The sequence below is a fragment of the Anoplophora glabripennis genome, unplaced genomic scaffold, assembly GCF_000390285.2.
Source record: "Anoplophora glabripennis isolate ALB-LARVAE unplaced genomic scaffold, Agla_2.0 scaffold149, whole genome shotgun sequence".
NCBI lineage: Eukaryota > Metazoa > Arthropoda > Insecta > Coleoptera > Cerambycidae > Anoplophora > Anoplophora glabripennis.
Window position 1 is genome coordinate 771,742 of NW_019416248.1, and position 17,039 is coordinate 788,780.

Below are 17,039 nucleotides of genomic sequence, written 5' to 3' on the forward strand. Positions count from 1 at the left end.
TTGAAAATCGATTCATTATTTTAGAAAATATGCAGCTTTGAAAATACGAACAATATTTTTGACGAGAAATGCGAAAATCGATTTAATTTTACTTCAAAACTTACGGTATTAGTCAAGTAAATGCTGAAAATGTTGTCCGCCAACTTGCATACAATGATACAGGTTGTCTTCAAACCGTTGTCGAACATTCTGGAGCACTTGCGGTGTTACTTCGCGACATACATTAATGATTCGTCCTCGCAGATCTTCCAAGGTATCAGGTGGAGTGCTGTAAACTTTGCTTTTAATGTGCCCCCAGAGAAAGAAATCTAAAGGATTTAAGTCGGGTGACCGAGGGGGCCACTCAATTGCACCTCTTCGTCCTATCCAGCGTCCTGGAAACGTCTCATTTAGGTAATTGCGCACATTGAGCGAGTAATGTGGAGGAGCTCCGTCTTGCTGGAAAATCAGTTCGTGTTCATTGTAAGCAGGGTCGTCCTCTATGATATTTGTTAGAGCTGGGTCGATGACATTTTGTAGTAAATCCAAGTACATATCGCCTGTCAAATTTCCAGGAAGGAAAAAAGGACCTACAATGGAATTTCCAAAAATACCTGCCCATACATTCAACTTCTGGGGGTGTTGGGAGTGTGTCTCATGGAAAATCCTTGGATTGGTATCAGCCCAGTAACGACAATTATGGCGATTCACTAAACCATTCAAGAAGAACGTACACTCGTCCGAAAAACACACATTAAAGAGGAAATTATCGTTTATCGCTCGTTCAGTCATTATTTCGCAAAATTGCAAACGACGATCAAAATCGTCTTCATTTAGCTCTTGCACTAGCCGAATCTTATAAGGATGGAATTTGTATTTTTTTAATATTCGTTGGACACTTGTACGACTCACTCCTGTCGCAGTAGCCAATTGCATTGTACTCAGCGTACTATCCATTGCCACTTGCCCCAATACCGCTATTTCCGTAGGTTCATTTAGTACCGGATTTTCAACCTGCCTCTTTTTGTTATGAACGGAGCCAGTTTCGCGAAATTTGGCCACCAATTCGCGAACAATTTTTCCAGACGCATGTTTCTCAGGATGCCGTTGGTTGAACAGTTCGGCGACCCGATTTCCGCATTCATTGTTTTTGAAAAAAAGCTCAATAATTTCTACTCTTTCTGGAATTGAGTACACCATAATTAATCAATTTAAAAGACTCGGCAGTATTGGTACTCTTCAACTACAAGTCACAAGACAGTTATCTAGCAACTTCTTGTGGCCTATCTAAATACGAAACAAAAAGCGGACAATTTTTTGCTCACCAAAATCAGGCTAAAGAATTCGCAAATCAGAAAAAAAACAGCGAATTCTTTTGAAGGAATTTACCAAGCTAATACCGTAAGTTTTGAAGTAAAATTAAATCGATTTTCGCATTTCTCGTCAAAAATATTGTTCGTATTTTCAAAGCTGCATATTTTCTAAAATAATGGATCGATTTTCAAAAAGTAAGAATCGATGTATAGAGAATTAAAAGCCCTTTCTAATGACCCCCCACTTGACCCCCATTCCCATTTAAAAAAATTTGGGGGATGGCACCCCCACTTAGGGGGTTGAAGATTTTGCTATGCTTTTTGCGCCAAAAGTTGTCCCCCTCAGAAGCAAACTTTACCTGTTTTTGGATTTTGCCGAAAAGTTCATTACTACCCTGTAATGCCTTGCGGTACGTTTTCGATGGCCTACCCTGTATATGTTCCAAGTGCAATTGTCATTTTAGCGAATCATGTTCCTTCCTGTGATAAAAGCAGGGAAAGAAAAGAAAAAAAATGAATAACCTCACGCGGAAAAGAATTAGTTGAGTTAAGATTTTTAAGAAGTTATTTTTGCCTAACCAGAAAAATTTAAAACTGAGGAAATAGGTGTTCAATATTTTTCTACACACTGTATTGATGAAGGTCTAAAAATTATTCGCCTGTTACTATAGAAATGTACTTTCTTCCAAATATTAAAAAAAATTGATATTTATGACAGTTAATGAAAACTGATATTTTTTTTCACTTCATAATATTGTTAATAATAGGCACCTTTTAATTTGCTAGGCTTGGCATACTTAAACGTTGATATGTTTTTCTGTATTAAATAAAAACACCATACTGTAAAAAAAGTGTCCCGTTCTTTTAGTTTCGGTGAAAATGTCAGGCGTTGTGTTCATAATTTACGTTCCTACGGAAAATTACGAGAAATCTTTGCAGAAGAAAGTCACAAAAAGGGTTACTATAGACGAATCGTACAAAAACTCAATGCAGGAGGAAAATCATCATGTCATCGAGAACGTCGACGATGATTTTATTCCCCTTTGCGATTCAACCATATCAAATGCGAATGAAGGTGAACCCTTGGAAAAGGTAAGTGCAGTAAATGTAACTTTCGAATTTTCGAGGATTTTAAATAACACAGCTGCAATACGTAGGTTCCTATGATTGTTTTTGTTGAAAACGACAATGTTTTTTGAAAACCAACAGGTGTAAGAAAAGTTTTAGAATTAAATTCCCCATAACAAAATAATAATTTTTTAATAGACCGATCGAAATAACTCAATTAGAGGCAAAAAAAGAAAATTGTTACCTTGACTTTTATAAGTGGGAATGGTAAAGAAGCTTATAATAAACGAAAGAAAAATAAATGCGTGAGCAGGGGTGGCGGAGGATTGATTTAGGGGGTTGAAAAGTTGTGAAAAATTGTATCATTGGGATTTCTGGCGAAAGTTGACGTCAAACAAAAAAGTGTCCAATACAAAAGTTGTAGATCATGCAAAAATCTACTACTAACAACTAACAAACGATTCTATTATTTCTTTGTTTTTTTTTGTCAGACACTTCGCGACATACTGAAGCAGTTTCATGTGGACAACTCCTTTTGGAGCAAGAACGTCGAAGATAATTACTTGCAAGTCGTGTTTTCCATAGAATCCAGCGATAGATGTGAGGATATTCTGGAAATTTTGAGGGAAAATGGAATTGGCCACCGACAGAACTCCATCATCAGCGTTATCCCTTGCACGCTGCACTATCATGGGCACGAAAATGAGGACAATGAAAAGGATTCGTTGTCTCTTGATGATGGGAAACTGGAAAGTAATGAGTAGGTTAACATTTTGCTTTTAATGTTTTTTTCCATTATTTTTTCATAAAAAATAGTATACAATTTATTCACTCTGCTTATTTACTTATTTATTTTTAGAGAACACCACGAAAAACATACCGCCTGGAATCGTTTTCTGACGTCAGTCAAAGCACGCCTAACAGTCGCCCAGGTAGTTGAAAATGTAAAGCACCATGCTGTTATGACCTTCGACTTCGTTTTTCTTTTGTTAATATCAACGTAAGTAACTTTTAACAGTCCAAAATATATTTTCATAAACTCACACAGAATTTAAACAGCAAAAATTGTGGAATAAACTGTAGTGGAGATTCCTGCCACTCTAAATAAAGTTGCAGCAAATAGAAACATACTCAAATTGGAACCTTGTTTGGCAATTGACAAAATAGTAGATACCATCTACTTTGTGTTAATAATTTAAACTAAAAAAAAATACTAATATACAAATTACCCTTCAAAGTAGTTCGTTTTATTTTTTTCTACTATTTAACTTTATTTATCAAATTAGGTGTTAAGAAAATTATTTAGATTAAGGTTAAATCTTATAACTTTCATATACATATATGAATTTTAATTTAAAAAATAGCGAATAATTTAGACTTGCTCAAAAATATCTGTTTTAAAGTGGATGTGAGAGGGGACAAGCAATTTTTTTCTAGATTACCTTCAGTACAATTCACATAATAAAAGTGTAGATCCCTAGATCTGGACGAGGTCCGAAACATTTTCAAAATTGCAAAAATGTTTAAAAAATACCTATTTTATACTTATATCTTGGTAGTTTTTTACTTATATCTTGGAACCTATGTATTTTGGAAGAATATTGAAGAGGAAAAAAAGTTTTAGAATTGAATTTTACACAATATACTGTAAGTTAAAAATGTTTAAATTTATTACCGATGTTGCAAAATAGCAATAATTGATGAAAAATGCGAAATAATCAAGTTTTTTTTTTAAATATTTTAATTGCTCCAAGGGCATTCTAATTTTGGTAAAAAAAACTTTAGAGTATAATCAAACAACACTCAATACTAAAATCGGTTAAATAATTTTTGGCAAAATAATTTTTTGAAAAAAATTTTGAAAAAAATTTTCGAATTTTGAAAATGTTGCACAACCTTTAGATTGACAGGTTAGACCATAAACACAACTCAGATTCATAAGTGATCTAAAAGTAATGAATTTAGAACAGAAAACTGACATTGTACCTAATTCTTAAAAAAAAAACATGTTCTACACAGTATCATCCTTTTATTAAAAAATCACTATTTGTGTTGTTTCAGTACCATGTGTGCCATTGGTCTAGTGGAAAATAGCAACCTCTGCCTTCTGTCAAGCATGTTGATTTGCCCGATGATGGGTCCAGTAATGGCTGCTACCTTCGGTTCCGTCATAAAACACAAACGGTTGACGAAAATCGGGGTCCAGAATGAACTAATTGGTCTTGGAATCGCAACAGTTGTGGGCTTTTGCTATGGGACGTTGATCTGTCTCCTTACCGACAAGTATGGGAACCACACGTGGCCTACGTACGAGATGTTATCAAGGTAGGCCATTCCACCGATTGTCAGATTTATGTCATCGGGTTTTGTTAAGAGAAATCTCGCGATAAGTCGTATTTTCGCAATTTTCACATGGTGTTTCGAGATGTTTGCGATGGTTGATCTAGATAGACTATTTAAAAGTAGGTTCTTGATGAATTTGCACAAATCCGACTGTTTTGTACGAACCCAAATAAGATTTGCTCGATATATCTTTGCAGGGGAGAACTGCGCTCTCTGTGGGTGGGCTGTCTCATCGCGTTACTGTCGGGGGCAGCTGTCGCTCTGGGAATTCTCAGCGACAATTTCGCCTCCCTCGTCGGGGTGGCAATTTCCACGTCACTAACGCCCCCAGCTGTTAACGCCGTAAGTATGACCTTTTCAAGCTAGTCGACCACTCGAAGACAGTGACATGACAATGGAGAGTGTTATTTTTGTGTTTAAATTATATCTGCGGTTTGTCGTGACGAGATTTGTCGCTCATGTCGCTTCGAGCAGGTGGGTAACTAGCTTTAGAGTGCAAGACAGATATATTTTTTGTGCTTAATTGACAGATAGTTCCATATTTTTGACAGCTTCGATGTCTACTTGTTCCAGGGGCTGCTATGGTCGCTTGCATCTGTCTACTACGTAAAGGGCAACGAAACTACCCGTTACCACAGACTGACGCAAACGAACTACTACTCTCGCAACTACGCCACTGAATTGTTTGCCTTAGGAGCCGTTAGCATCTGTCTCACCTTCATCAACATCGTCTGCATATACGCCGCGGCCATCCTTGTTTTCAAGGTAGGCAGTTGCCACTTCAACACATAAATGCACTGCCGAACGTCATCTTCATCTCACTTTACAGATTAAGGAGGTAGCGCCTATGTCAAGGGACCACGCCAGGCGCAGATTCTGGAAGCACGACATCAAAATCGCCAGAGACTACAACAAGACCCTGGAGGGAGAAGAGGCCGGTTGTACGATAACCAAGCTGTCTCAAGAACTAGCTGCTTATCGGAAGTCCAGATTCAACCCCGACAAGTTCTATCATTCCACCGAACTCGCGAAAGACAACCTCAAGTTAAACATCAAACGACCGGAGTTCACTTGGTCCCCTTGTACGCGTTTCTTGGAAACGTCGAGAGAGGTCAACGAGATATACGAGAGTTTGAAGAAGTATAAGCCCAACACGGCGAGAGTTTTGGATTTCACTCGGGCACAGCCAACGGCGAAGATGTACCAAAGGAGGTTGTCGCAGATATTCCTCAAAGACGATGATAAGTTGGACATCATAAAAGAGGACAACAGCGATAAGACCACGTCGAGTGCGGAGTATAGTTGCGGCTGTCAGAATAATGGCAAACAGTACTGCACCGGAAAGAAGCGATTTACTGTTGTTCGTTGCGAAACAGACCCTTTGAGTCCCAAACCTTAATATGTTTATTGAAATACGTGGCGCAATAATAAATTTATATTGCCAATTTACATGGGATTGTAGCGTCTATACGTTTTTTTATGTATATCCAAGTAAGGCCTATGAGTTTGTTTTATATTTGCGTTTTACTTGTATCTGTATTTTGTTTTTATTGTGATATAATTGTCCAAAAGCAGTATCTTGTTGTTTTAATAAAAACTATACTTTTTTTCTTCTAAAAGTTTTTCCGTAATGTTTAACTACACTTAGAGAAAATAAAATTGTACCTGTACTTTTATAAGTGGAAATGGTAAAATGGTTTATAATAAACGTAAAAAAAATAAATGCGTCAGCAGGGGTGGCGGGGGGTTGATTTGGGGGTTGAAAAGTTGTGAAAAACTGTATCATTGGGATTTCTGGCGAAAGTTGAAGTCAAACAAAAAAGTATCCAATACAAAGATTGTAGATCATGCAAAAATCTACAACTTTTGTAGAGGTCACTTTTTAAGATAATCTCAAAATTTCCGAGAAAATGCGAAAAACAGGTTTTGGTCAAACAATGAGGCACAGTTTCTTTTGTATTTTTTTCCGTACAATTGAATGGTGTAGTCAGTTTTTGATTTTTTGAAAATTTATACAAATTATCAACAATTACTGAAAAATTCATTATTGCAAGTCTTTTTTTTGCATTTTTGAGCATGGTTTTGAATTGTGATTACAGATTTTTTTTTCACCAAAAAGTATATGTCAAAACAAAAAAATTATCGCCGGCAGAACTCTGTACGATGATTTTTCTAAGTAGAATTTTTCTTTGAAAAAATGGTTTCAGACCGGAAAAAATGAATATCTCGGAAACTTCTTGACAATTTTATCTAAAAAAATTTGTGGTAATTTTAGACACAGAAAGGTATACTTTCACCAAGTTTCGTCAAAATCAAATTGCTTTAATGGAAATGAGAAATAAAAAACGAAAAATAAGAAAAAAAAACGGTTTTTCGCATTTTTCTCAGAAATTTTAATGTTATCTTGAAAAGTAACCTCTACAAAAGTTGTAGATTTTTGCATGATCTACAATTTTTGTATTGAATACTTTTTTGTTTGACTTCAACTTTCGCCAGAAATCCCAATGATACAATTTTTCACAACTTTTCAACCCCCCAAATCAACCCTCCGCCACCCCTGCTCAAGCATTTATTTTTTTACGTTTATTATAAGCCCCTTTATCATTTCCACTTATAAAAGTCCAGGTAACAATTTTTTCCCCTCTGAATTAGTTATTTCGATCGGTCTATATTGCGAGATATAATGAAAAATTATTTTAGTCAAATCTTCTTTCAAAATTACTGGTTTGTGTAATCTCTTTTTTTATTGAATAAACCTTTTTTTTGAACTATCCATGGTATCAACTATGGATAGTCTCAACCTCTACCAATATACCGGGTGTTTCAGAGTTGAAGTGACAAAAGCCTAGGGAAGATTTCGCTCGGCAAAATATGCAAAAGTTCGTATGAATATGGGTCCACAAGAGCTTCGTTTCCGAGATAGAGCGGGTAATTTTTTTAAAATTGAGTTTAAAAAACGCTTTAGAAGGTTTGAATGAAATTTTTACGGTTTATTAAAACAGTTATCATATGGATCAATCAGATTTGATCTAAAATTTTCAGTGGTAAGCAATTCGTTTTTTTTTTGTAGGAAATAATATCACCCTGTAGTTTTTTTGCGGTTTTTAAGTAATATTCAGATAAACTAACTAAAAATGGTACATTTGTGTCTCTTGATTCATTTTAATGTCGCTATAACTCGTACATTTCGTACCTGGCCATCTGTCGAATTTTAAAAAATTCAAAAAATAGATCTCAATATGTTCCACTCATCGCCACCTACCAAAATCAATCAGAAACATTATTATTTCGCAAACCCATTTCCAAATTCTTCTATACCGATAACGGGCACTAGCTCCGCCTACCTCTGTTTTACGTTGAAAGCACAGACTTTTACTTAGAAGTCTGTGGTTGAAAGCGACAAAGAGAGAAATATTGCGTTTAATGATTCAAAGAAAGACAAATAACAGAGAAAACTTTTCCCTATCAACTGAAGCATGGAGGCTATACAAGGAGCCCGAACTCCATGTAAACAAAAATCGTACAAAAATAAGAGGGCGCTAGTGTTCCATATGTCCCATATGTAGAGAGGGGAGATAAAAAGCGGCAGTTTGAATTATAAATCAATCATGTCATTTTTGTAATGTGTTAAAAATTTTAAAATAAATAATGTAAGCTACTTTGAATTATATAAATCATGAAAATATGTCATTCCGGACTGTAATTAAACTAAATAGATAATAAAAAATATTAGCTTTATGAGAAGAATTTGGTGTTCGTAGAAAGAAACTAGTTTTCAAGGAATTTATGACGTGATCTTGTTAATATTAACCTATAAGTAAGGTTTATGTTTTTGATAATTACTTTGTTAAAGATTTTAGTTTAATGTTAGTAAAAGTCACATTTTATACAGGAAGTTGCCTTTAAAAAAATAGTAATTCTTGTATTATTAATATGGAATTTTTACTTGTGGTAATAAAAAATAGAATATAAAAAAACTCGGTGTTTTAAATAAACTTTTTAAAATATTACAGATGTCCGATTTTGAGTCCAGTGATTCAGATGACTTATTAGACGCATTGTCCAGCTTGAGAGTGATGATGAAATAGATTTATTCTAAGAAACAGAAAGAGTAAAAAATAAGAACTACTTTGAAATTACTGTACCTGAATATAGTGGCCAAGTTTTTTTAACATTTCCGTGTTAGCATATGGGAAGTAGCTAACAGAATTGAAGAAAAATTTGCCATTTCTAATTATTTCACCCATGATTCTGGTAAATTTTGCATTGCCTTAAGCTCTACAACAACCAGAAAAGTTACATACTTGCTAAGTAACTTGTCTCCACAAATTATAGAATGGCCGAGATAATGAGGCAGTTGTAATCGAACAATATTTTGCCCAATATGAATTTCCAGAGCAGGTTATAGGAATAATTGATGGGAAAGGAATTCATATAAGATAGAGTATATCACAATCCATTTTTTTTTTGAATAACCAATAATATACTATATTATAGTGTAACTGAAAACTGACTATGGAAAGTCGATAAATTATGGTTGGACAATTTCTAAGCTGATTGCCATGTTGTCGGTTTAGACTTCTCAATGCTTCGAGAGTCATATCGCTCTCTTCTCAAAATGTCAAGAAGCTTAAAACAACATGACAACCAATTGATACCAAAATTTTAACAAAATATAGGTACTCCATTATAAAGGTCACAAAAAATAGGTAATCTAAATATTTTATAACTGTTTAAAATCGATTAGTTTTCTGGGTATATATTTTAAAATTGCTGTAAAATTTAATTCTACTTTCGTAAAATTGTTGATTTAATTCGAACGTAACATGGTTCCATGACTTATTCCAAGGTAGAGTATAGACCAAAATTAATAAGGTATTATAAAGAAATATTTTAGCAATGTTCTATATTTTTGTTATATATTTTGTAAAAATAAAATGTTTATCTACCAAAGATTTCAATGTTTTATTAATTGAATCAAAAAAACGAAATTATTTGTGCCTAATTAAAATAAAATAAATATTTATTCATAACAAACAAGTAACAAAGTAAATATATATTACAAATAAAACAACTTAAAAATAAGTAATACGTGTCAGTCTATCTTCTTAAAATTTCATTTTGTTCATGAAGCAATTGATTTCCATGTTTAAATATTTAGTAAAAGTAGTCAATTACCAATACAGATCGATCAGCATCAATTACTACACGTATCCTCTCTTTAAATTTTATATGATATCTGAATTTCAATCAGTTTTTTACTAACAGGAAAGAAACAGCAACTAATTGGAAATGATTTATTCAATTCAGTAATGATAATAGCGATGTCACCAGCAAGAATTATATGAAAGATACGAATTTAATTATTTATGCACGTAATATAAATTACAAGAATATGTAGAAATAAATAAAGTATACTTTGTTGCTATTGTCAATATTATGTGAACATATTCATAGTTGCTTTGTCGAGACCTCATCACACGTCAACAGAACTTTTCTTTTATTAGATTATACAGGACAGGATGCTCACTTTCTAGTATAATCTCATCGTAACTTAATTGCTCTTGATTTACTTGCTGTTCTTGTTGTTGTTGTTGTTGTTGTTGTAACTGTTGCTCTTGTTGTAGCTGCTGCACCTGTTGTTGCTGGTGTAGCGGATGCTCTTGCTGTTGATGCTGCTGCAAAATATATAAAGAAACAATGCATCATTCAATTATACAATATTTTCACTTATGAAATCTTTCTATTTAAAAATTTCTCTACCGTATTAAGAATCAAAGAAGCTGCTTCCAACTTCCGAATTATTCGACCTTTTGCCATAATATTAACCCACTATTCGGTCAAGTTGTAATATAGAACAGCTGGACATCATTAGATTGAAAATGCAAATCACAAACGTACTGTTTTATTTTAAATCTGTTGACAGTCATTCACTTCACATACTATTACCATATTTAAATTATTTCCGAAACTTTCTATTTACCATTTATAAAAACAAATTGTAATAATTATTGACTTGACTTCTAGTTTTTAGGTTTAGTATACCTCCCCGCTCCCCAATATATCTACTAAACTCGATATAAATAAAATAAAATTGGTTATTTGCTTACTTCACTCGTATTTATGAAGCTACATTCATTTGGGTCATATGGAACACTAGCGCCACCCCAACTTCTGCCATTTCTTGGACAAATTTTGTCAATTTTCCCGTATGAGTTGGTGCTCCTTATCTAGTCTCCATGGTTAAGTATTTCAAATCGATTTAAAATTTTTTTACTCCAGCGCCATCTGTTAGTCACTGCCTGAACTTATTATGAAGTACAAATTCAATTCAGTAGCCATCTACTGGTAACTATTTAAATTTATTAGGAACTGCACCTCACTTGTTTGTAGTTTTCTATCAACGGTTAGTCCCCAGACGAAATAGCTGGTAGACAAACAATATTAATTAAGGATAGTGTCTTCTAGATGGCGCGGACCATATGTGGAAAACTTTTAAACAATTATGTATTATATTCATAATAAATAATTAAACCTGACTTTCCCCAATTCGACGATTCGTTTGAAACGAGCTGCGGAAATATTTATGTTGAACATTTGAACTACTTGAAATTTGAACTTTGATTTTTGCAGTTGGAACGTACCCTACATTTTGTAACAAACAAAAACAACAAATCGTCTCCATGAACTGAAGTCTCTGGTTGGTTTTCTATGTAATGAAACCAGTGTTGCCAACCTACTGATTTGAAACTAAATTGTACTGACGCGGGAAATTCAAAATTTTAAAAAGGCAATACTTGAATAGTTGACCAAGAAATAAAGGTGAAAAATCATGGAGAACTCGTAAAAATTACTGGGCGTGAGTTTATTGTTGGAAAGTCTTGGGAATGATAATACAAGAGGCGTCTCATCAAATGGGTCATGAAAAAAGTACAGCGTCGTTGTTTTTTATCAACCAATAGGTCAAAAATTCGTCATTTTTCGTTCTACGCGTTATTGTAAAAAAATTATTAATCTTAGCAAAAAAGTTCAATAGACGATTTGATCTAGAGAAACTCATCTTTAAAATGAGACTTTACAAGTTAAAATTGCTTTATAAACAAAAAAGTTATTGCAAAATTAAACGGAAAAAGTGCTTTTTCTATAATTGTTAATAACTTTTTAAATAATTAATAAAATCTTGCCAAACTTTCCCAAAATGTGAGTTTTTATATCTTTAAGAGATGTGCAAAAGATGGGCTCGATCGGTCAAATAGTTTTTGCAAAATTTCATTTATTTATCCCATTTTTGCAAAAAGGCCCATTTTCAAATGACTATTCCGGGGGCAGGGTTATGACTAAAACATTCTTTTTGGACTCATTTCTTTCGAAGGGACACCAAGTATCCTCTAGTTAAAAAAATTTTAATTTTTTTTCAAATTTAGTTGTATATAATTGTGACCAAATAGAAGACACTTTTTGCCTAATAAACAAGTAAAATAATTCCGCGGTTTTTAACTTTTGAAAGAAGTTATATACATCAATCGAAAGCCCATAAAAAAACTACAAATTGAAAAAAAAAAACAAGTTTCTAGGACCAATTAATCACAGAGCAATTTGTTATAAACATTAAGACTGAAATTTTAATATTTTGTAAATGAAGGTTTAAACTTTATGCCTTGTTAATTTTAATTGAATTTGCCCATAATTGATCAATCCAGAGCCCGTCAAAGTAAGGGTACGTGGCAGTAGCCCTTCAGGGAATGGTGGTTGGGAGCTCGACGAAAAAAATACTTCTATATTATTTCTACCCTTGTAAAACCACCCCCTACCCCCTAAAAATGAATTTTTTGAAAAAATTTTCTATTTGCATTTTTTTTTTATTTGAAATGTTTTAGACAATAGTTCTCAATAAAAAAATTTTGTCAAAATTATTTTAACCCTTCAAAATTAATTTAACCCCCAGAACCCCCAAAAAAATCAATATTTTTATTTTTTTAATTTTTCATACATTTTATATAATTATGGATTTTGTATATTAAAGGATTATAAAAATATGCAAAATATTTCCGTAGATACTGGCGGTAGAATTTTTTTTTTCATAATTCATTATATCAACTTCAATTTGGGGGTTGAAAAGGGGGGGAGGGGGGAGGGAGGGTTGCGTTTATACAGTTGATTAGTTGATGTCAAAAAAAAAATCTTAAACAGAAACATTTTAGTCGTTATTAATTTATTCCGTTTGATCTTTAATTTTTTTTCAGACCATTTGGGGGGTAGTCGCCCCCATCGCCCCCCTCTTGGAGCCGCGCCTGTCCTGACCCCCATATCCTCACCACTGGTTAACATATTTATAAGTCGACGAATTTTTACCTTTGATCAGACAATTTAGTGTGTTTCATCGGTTTACATCAACCACCCTCAGAGACATTTCAGAATATTTCTAATTTCAACACCCCGTATCCCAAAAATGAAACGAACTATAACCCACGTTCATTTGGAATAATAGTTTGTCCTACCATTTGGCGAATTGTCCCTGGACCGCCCCGTATGCGAAATAGGAGAGGAAATAAAAGTCGAGCGTAATTATAAAAAATTACGATTTATTCGTATCTTTGTACCACCATTATGGTGAGATCTCAGTATTTACATATATTGTTCTATTTATCTGCGACATTCCAACAATTAATAAAAGGTCACAACACGGGATATTTGAATTATAAATAATAATGAACAACTAACCGCAACATACATAAATATTGATGGTTCAGATGTCAGTTTATCACTTGGATGTACAATGTACAAATGAAATGCTGATGAATTGGAAAAAAGTTCATTGTTTGATCAGTCTGTGCGAGTCACTATTCCGAGCGCTTGACTTTGCGCTGTCTGGGACTCTGCTTGGTGGCCTTCGGGGATTTCTGCGACTTTTCCTTGTCTGCAACGCAGAAAACCACAATTACGTAATTATCCAGAAATTTGTGAGTAACATGCACATGTCTCTGGTAATACCAACACATAAACTCAGTTCAAAACTGTAGTAAAAATTTTAATGATTCCCAATTTTGGACTTCCTCAAATCAGCAAAATCTTATTTTGGTAGCCGGTCACAGTCAATTTATCAGGAAAAGAATTTATGAATCATATCACATGAAATATGGCTCACCATCTTCTGTGAGATTAAAATTCAATTCAAAAGTGTAGTAAAAATTCTGTTAACTTCCATCTTAAACTGATTAGAATTTGTTTCATCATGTTGGAAAAAGAATTTATTATTATCAACAATAAAATATCAACAAATAAACTCAACTCAATTCAAAAGTGTAGTAAAAATTTTGATGATTTCCTATTTTGGATTTCTTTCAAATCAGCAAAATTATATTTTGGTAGCCAGTCACAGTCAATTTATCAGGAAAAGAATTTAAGGATCATATCACATAAAACATGGCACGCCTATTTCTGTGACATTAAAATTCAATTCAAAACTGTAGTAAAAATTTCGTTAACTTCAAACTTAAACTGGATAGAATTTGTTTCGTCAGTATGCTGTTGTTGGGAAAATAATTTTGAACATTAACATTAAAATATCAACAAATAAATGAATTCAATTCAAAAGTGTGGTAAAAATTTTAATGATTTCCAATTTTGCACTTCCTCAAATCGGCAAAATTTTATTTTGGTAGCCAGTCACAGTCAATTTATCAGGAAAAGAATTTAAGGATCATATCACATAAAACATAGCACACTTATTTCTGTGACATTAAAATTCAATTCAAAACTGTAGTAAAAATTTTGATAACTTCCAATTATGGATTTACTTAAATTGATTAGAATTTGTTTCGGCAGCACATCGTAGTGACCTTGTTGGGAAAAGAATTTATAAACATTAACATTAAAATATCAACAAATAAATTCAATTCAATTCAAAACTGTGGTGAAATTTTTGATAATTTCTGATTTCGGACTTTGGAGTTTGTTTTGGCAAAAGAATTTATGAATTATGTTGCTGAAATGTAAATTTAATAAAGCAATGCCTTCCACTGTATTAAAATCATCAGCAAATAAGTTAATTCCATTCAAAACTGTGGGAAAATTTTTAAAAACCTCTGATTCTGGACTTCAGAGTTTGATTTGGTAGCAAGTCATATGCACACCGCTTTGTGTATCTAAATATCAACAAATAAATTCAATTCAAAACTGTGGTGAAATTTTTGATAATTTCTGATTTCGGACTTTAGAGCTTGTTTTGGCAAAAGAATTTATGAATTTTGTTGCTGATATGTAAATTTAATAAAGCAATGTCTCCCACTGTATTAAAAACATCAGCAAATAAGTTAATTCCATTCAAAACTGTGGTAAAATTTTTAAAAACCTCTGATTCTGGACTTCAGAGTTTGATTCGGTAGCCAGTTATATGCACATCGCTTTCTGTGAATCTAAATATCAACAAATAAATTCAATTCAAAACTGTGGTGAAATTTTTGATAATTTCTGATTTCGGACTTTGGAGTTTGTTTTGGCAAAAGAATTTATGAATTATGTTGCTGAAATGTAAATTTAATAAAGCAATGCCTTCCACTGTATTAAAATCATCAGCAAATAAGTTAATTCCATTCAAAACTGTGGTAAAATTTTTAAAAACCTCTGATTTTGGACTTCAGAGTTTAATTCGGTAGCCGCCTTCTGTGTATCTAAATATCAAGAAATAAATTCACTTGAATCGAACTCAGAACTGTGGTAAAAAAATCGATGACCTCTAACTTTGCACTTACTTAAACTAGCGAGGGTTTGCTTCGGCAGCCAATCGTAGTCGACGTTATTGGGATTGTTAGTTCCCGTTTCAACGGGGGCCGCTTTCCTGCTGCCACCGCTTCGTTTCTTTCCCACAGAGAGCAAGGTCTGTTGTCCAATAACCAGAAGAAGAACGACACCGGCAGCCAAAAATACATAAAGGAAGAACGTTTCCCCATCCAGACCTTAAAGAAACAAATTTTTAGCCCGCCCTGGTCCGCTACTCAAAGAAACTTGACAAAATAATTTCGTTTAAAAAAATGATTCAGTGACAAGGACACACGTTAATCTGTAATCAGCAAAAGTGCTTTTCTTATCTGCGATATCAGATATTCCAAATAAATAAATTGAAATTTCAGTAAAATTATTAAATAACCCTGTCTCAAATCAATTATTACAGAGCGAGTCAAAAAAAATGTAAAAAAATGCTGTAAGAAATAAAAAACCACAAACGTCCCAACGATTTGTCCGCCATTATTAAAAAAACTGCGCCTTCCCTGAAAAACTTCGTAAATTCGTACAAACTTACCTTCTTCAAGTTCCACGATCTGCACAGTCTCATTGAACACGGCCTCTTGGAACGAGTTACCGCCGGCATCCCTGTAGGCCAAATTGATGTTCAATCCGAAAGGCCTGCCGGCGAAAGCTTCCGACGGAACGAAGCTGTAGTGTAACGTGGCTTCTTGTTCGGGCGCTACAATTTTGTTGTAGCCGATAGCTGAGAAATTCTGAATGAAGAAGTTGAAGTCCATGGGGTACCTGAAGGAGGCTTCCAGCGTTTCCACGACGAAGTCCTGATCGCCTTTGTTGCGGAAACCCACCAGGAACTCCACTGGTAAGCCTGCCGGTATTTCTACAAGAAAAAATATCGACTACTAACGAGATATGGGAAAACAGAGGGGGGAAAAGAGAGACATGGTTTACGTACCCATCTGAGAAGCTCCAGTGGACACGGGCTTGACAAACAACAGTGTAGTATCCGCATCTGGCGAAGCCGTGGTCGTACTCTCCTCTTCCTCCTCCTCAGTCCCGCCAACTTCCTCTACTTCAACCTCATTTTCTCCTTCAACCTCAGCCTCATCCTCCAGGGGATCCTCTTCAGCATATGACAGCATCTTACCACCTTACAAGTAAACATATTGGTTAGATTTCAGAAAATTATTCAATGAAATGACGACAATAACTGTCACAGGCATTACGATGGTAATTTATTAACCCATTTCCGCAACGAAGGGCATATGTTTTATCAGTTTTTATTGAAAAAAACTGCCACGTAATTTAGCACACAAAACGTGCCTTGTATTTGAAAAACAAACTCACCATTATCGAAAGTCAGAATCACCGCTGGCAACACCAACAAAATAAAAAGGAAGATCTTTTTCATTTTCGAAATTTAGGTGATTGAATTAGTACTTGATTTAACTGTAATATCATCCGGTCAAATGACACACCGAGCGAACCGACACACTTCGTAACCTGACTTTCTACACCTCTTCTTCTCTCCACCTGGTTCTACGTGGAAGCTAACGTAAATCGTAACGTACACATGGCACCCCCTCCACCAAA

The 17,039-nt window shown here is 34.1% G+C and overlaps 2 protein-coding genes across 2 annotated transcripts; one reads left to right on the forward strand and one right to left on the reverse strand.

The window, feature by feature from the left end:
• The first annotated feature begins 2,171 nt into the window (after positions 1-2,171).
• Positions 2,172-6,271, forward strand: LOC108911715. The gene is made up of 7 exons (XM_018716712.1): positions 2,172-2,384; positions 2,852-3,120; positions 3,220-3,360; positions 4,422-4,685; positions 4,901-5,045; positions 5,277-5,468; positions 5,533-6,271. The coding sequence occupies exons 1-7, from the start codon at positions 2,172-2,174 to the stop codon at positions 6,100-6,102; spliced, it is 1,794 nt and encodes a 597-aa protein (XP_018572228.1). The 3' UTR covers positions 6,103-6,271.
• Positions 6,272-13,265: 6,994 nt separating this feature from the next.
• LOC108911700 (translocon-associated protein subunit alpha) lies at positions 13,266-16,990 on the reverse strand. Its single transcript, XM_018716694.1, has 5 exons — positions 16,794-16,990; positions 16,402-16,596; positions 16,003-16,326; positions 15,455-15,658; positions 13,266-13,620 (listed from the first exon to the last, which is right to left on the reverse strand). Exons 1-5 carry the CDS (start codon positions 16,855-16,857, stop codon positions 13,544-13,546), a joined length of 864 nt encoding a protein of 287 aa, XP_018572210.1. The 5' UTR covers positions 16,858-16,990; the 3' UTR covers positions 13,266-13,543.
• Between the last annotated feature and the right edge of the window lie 49 nt (positions 16,991-17,039).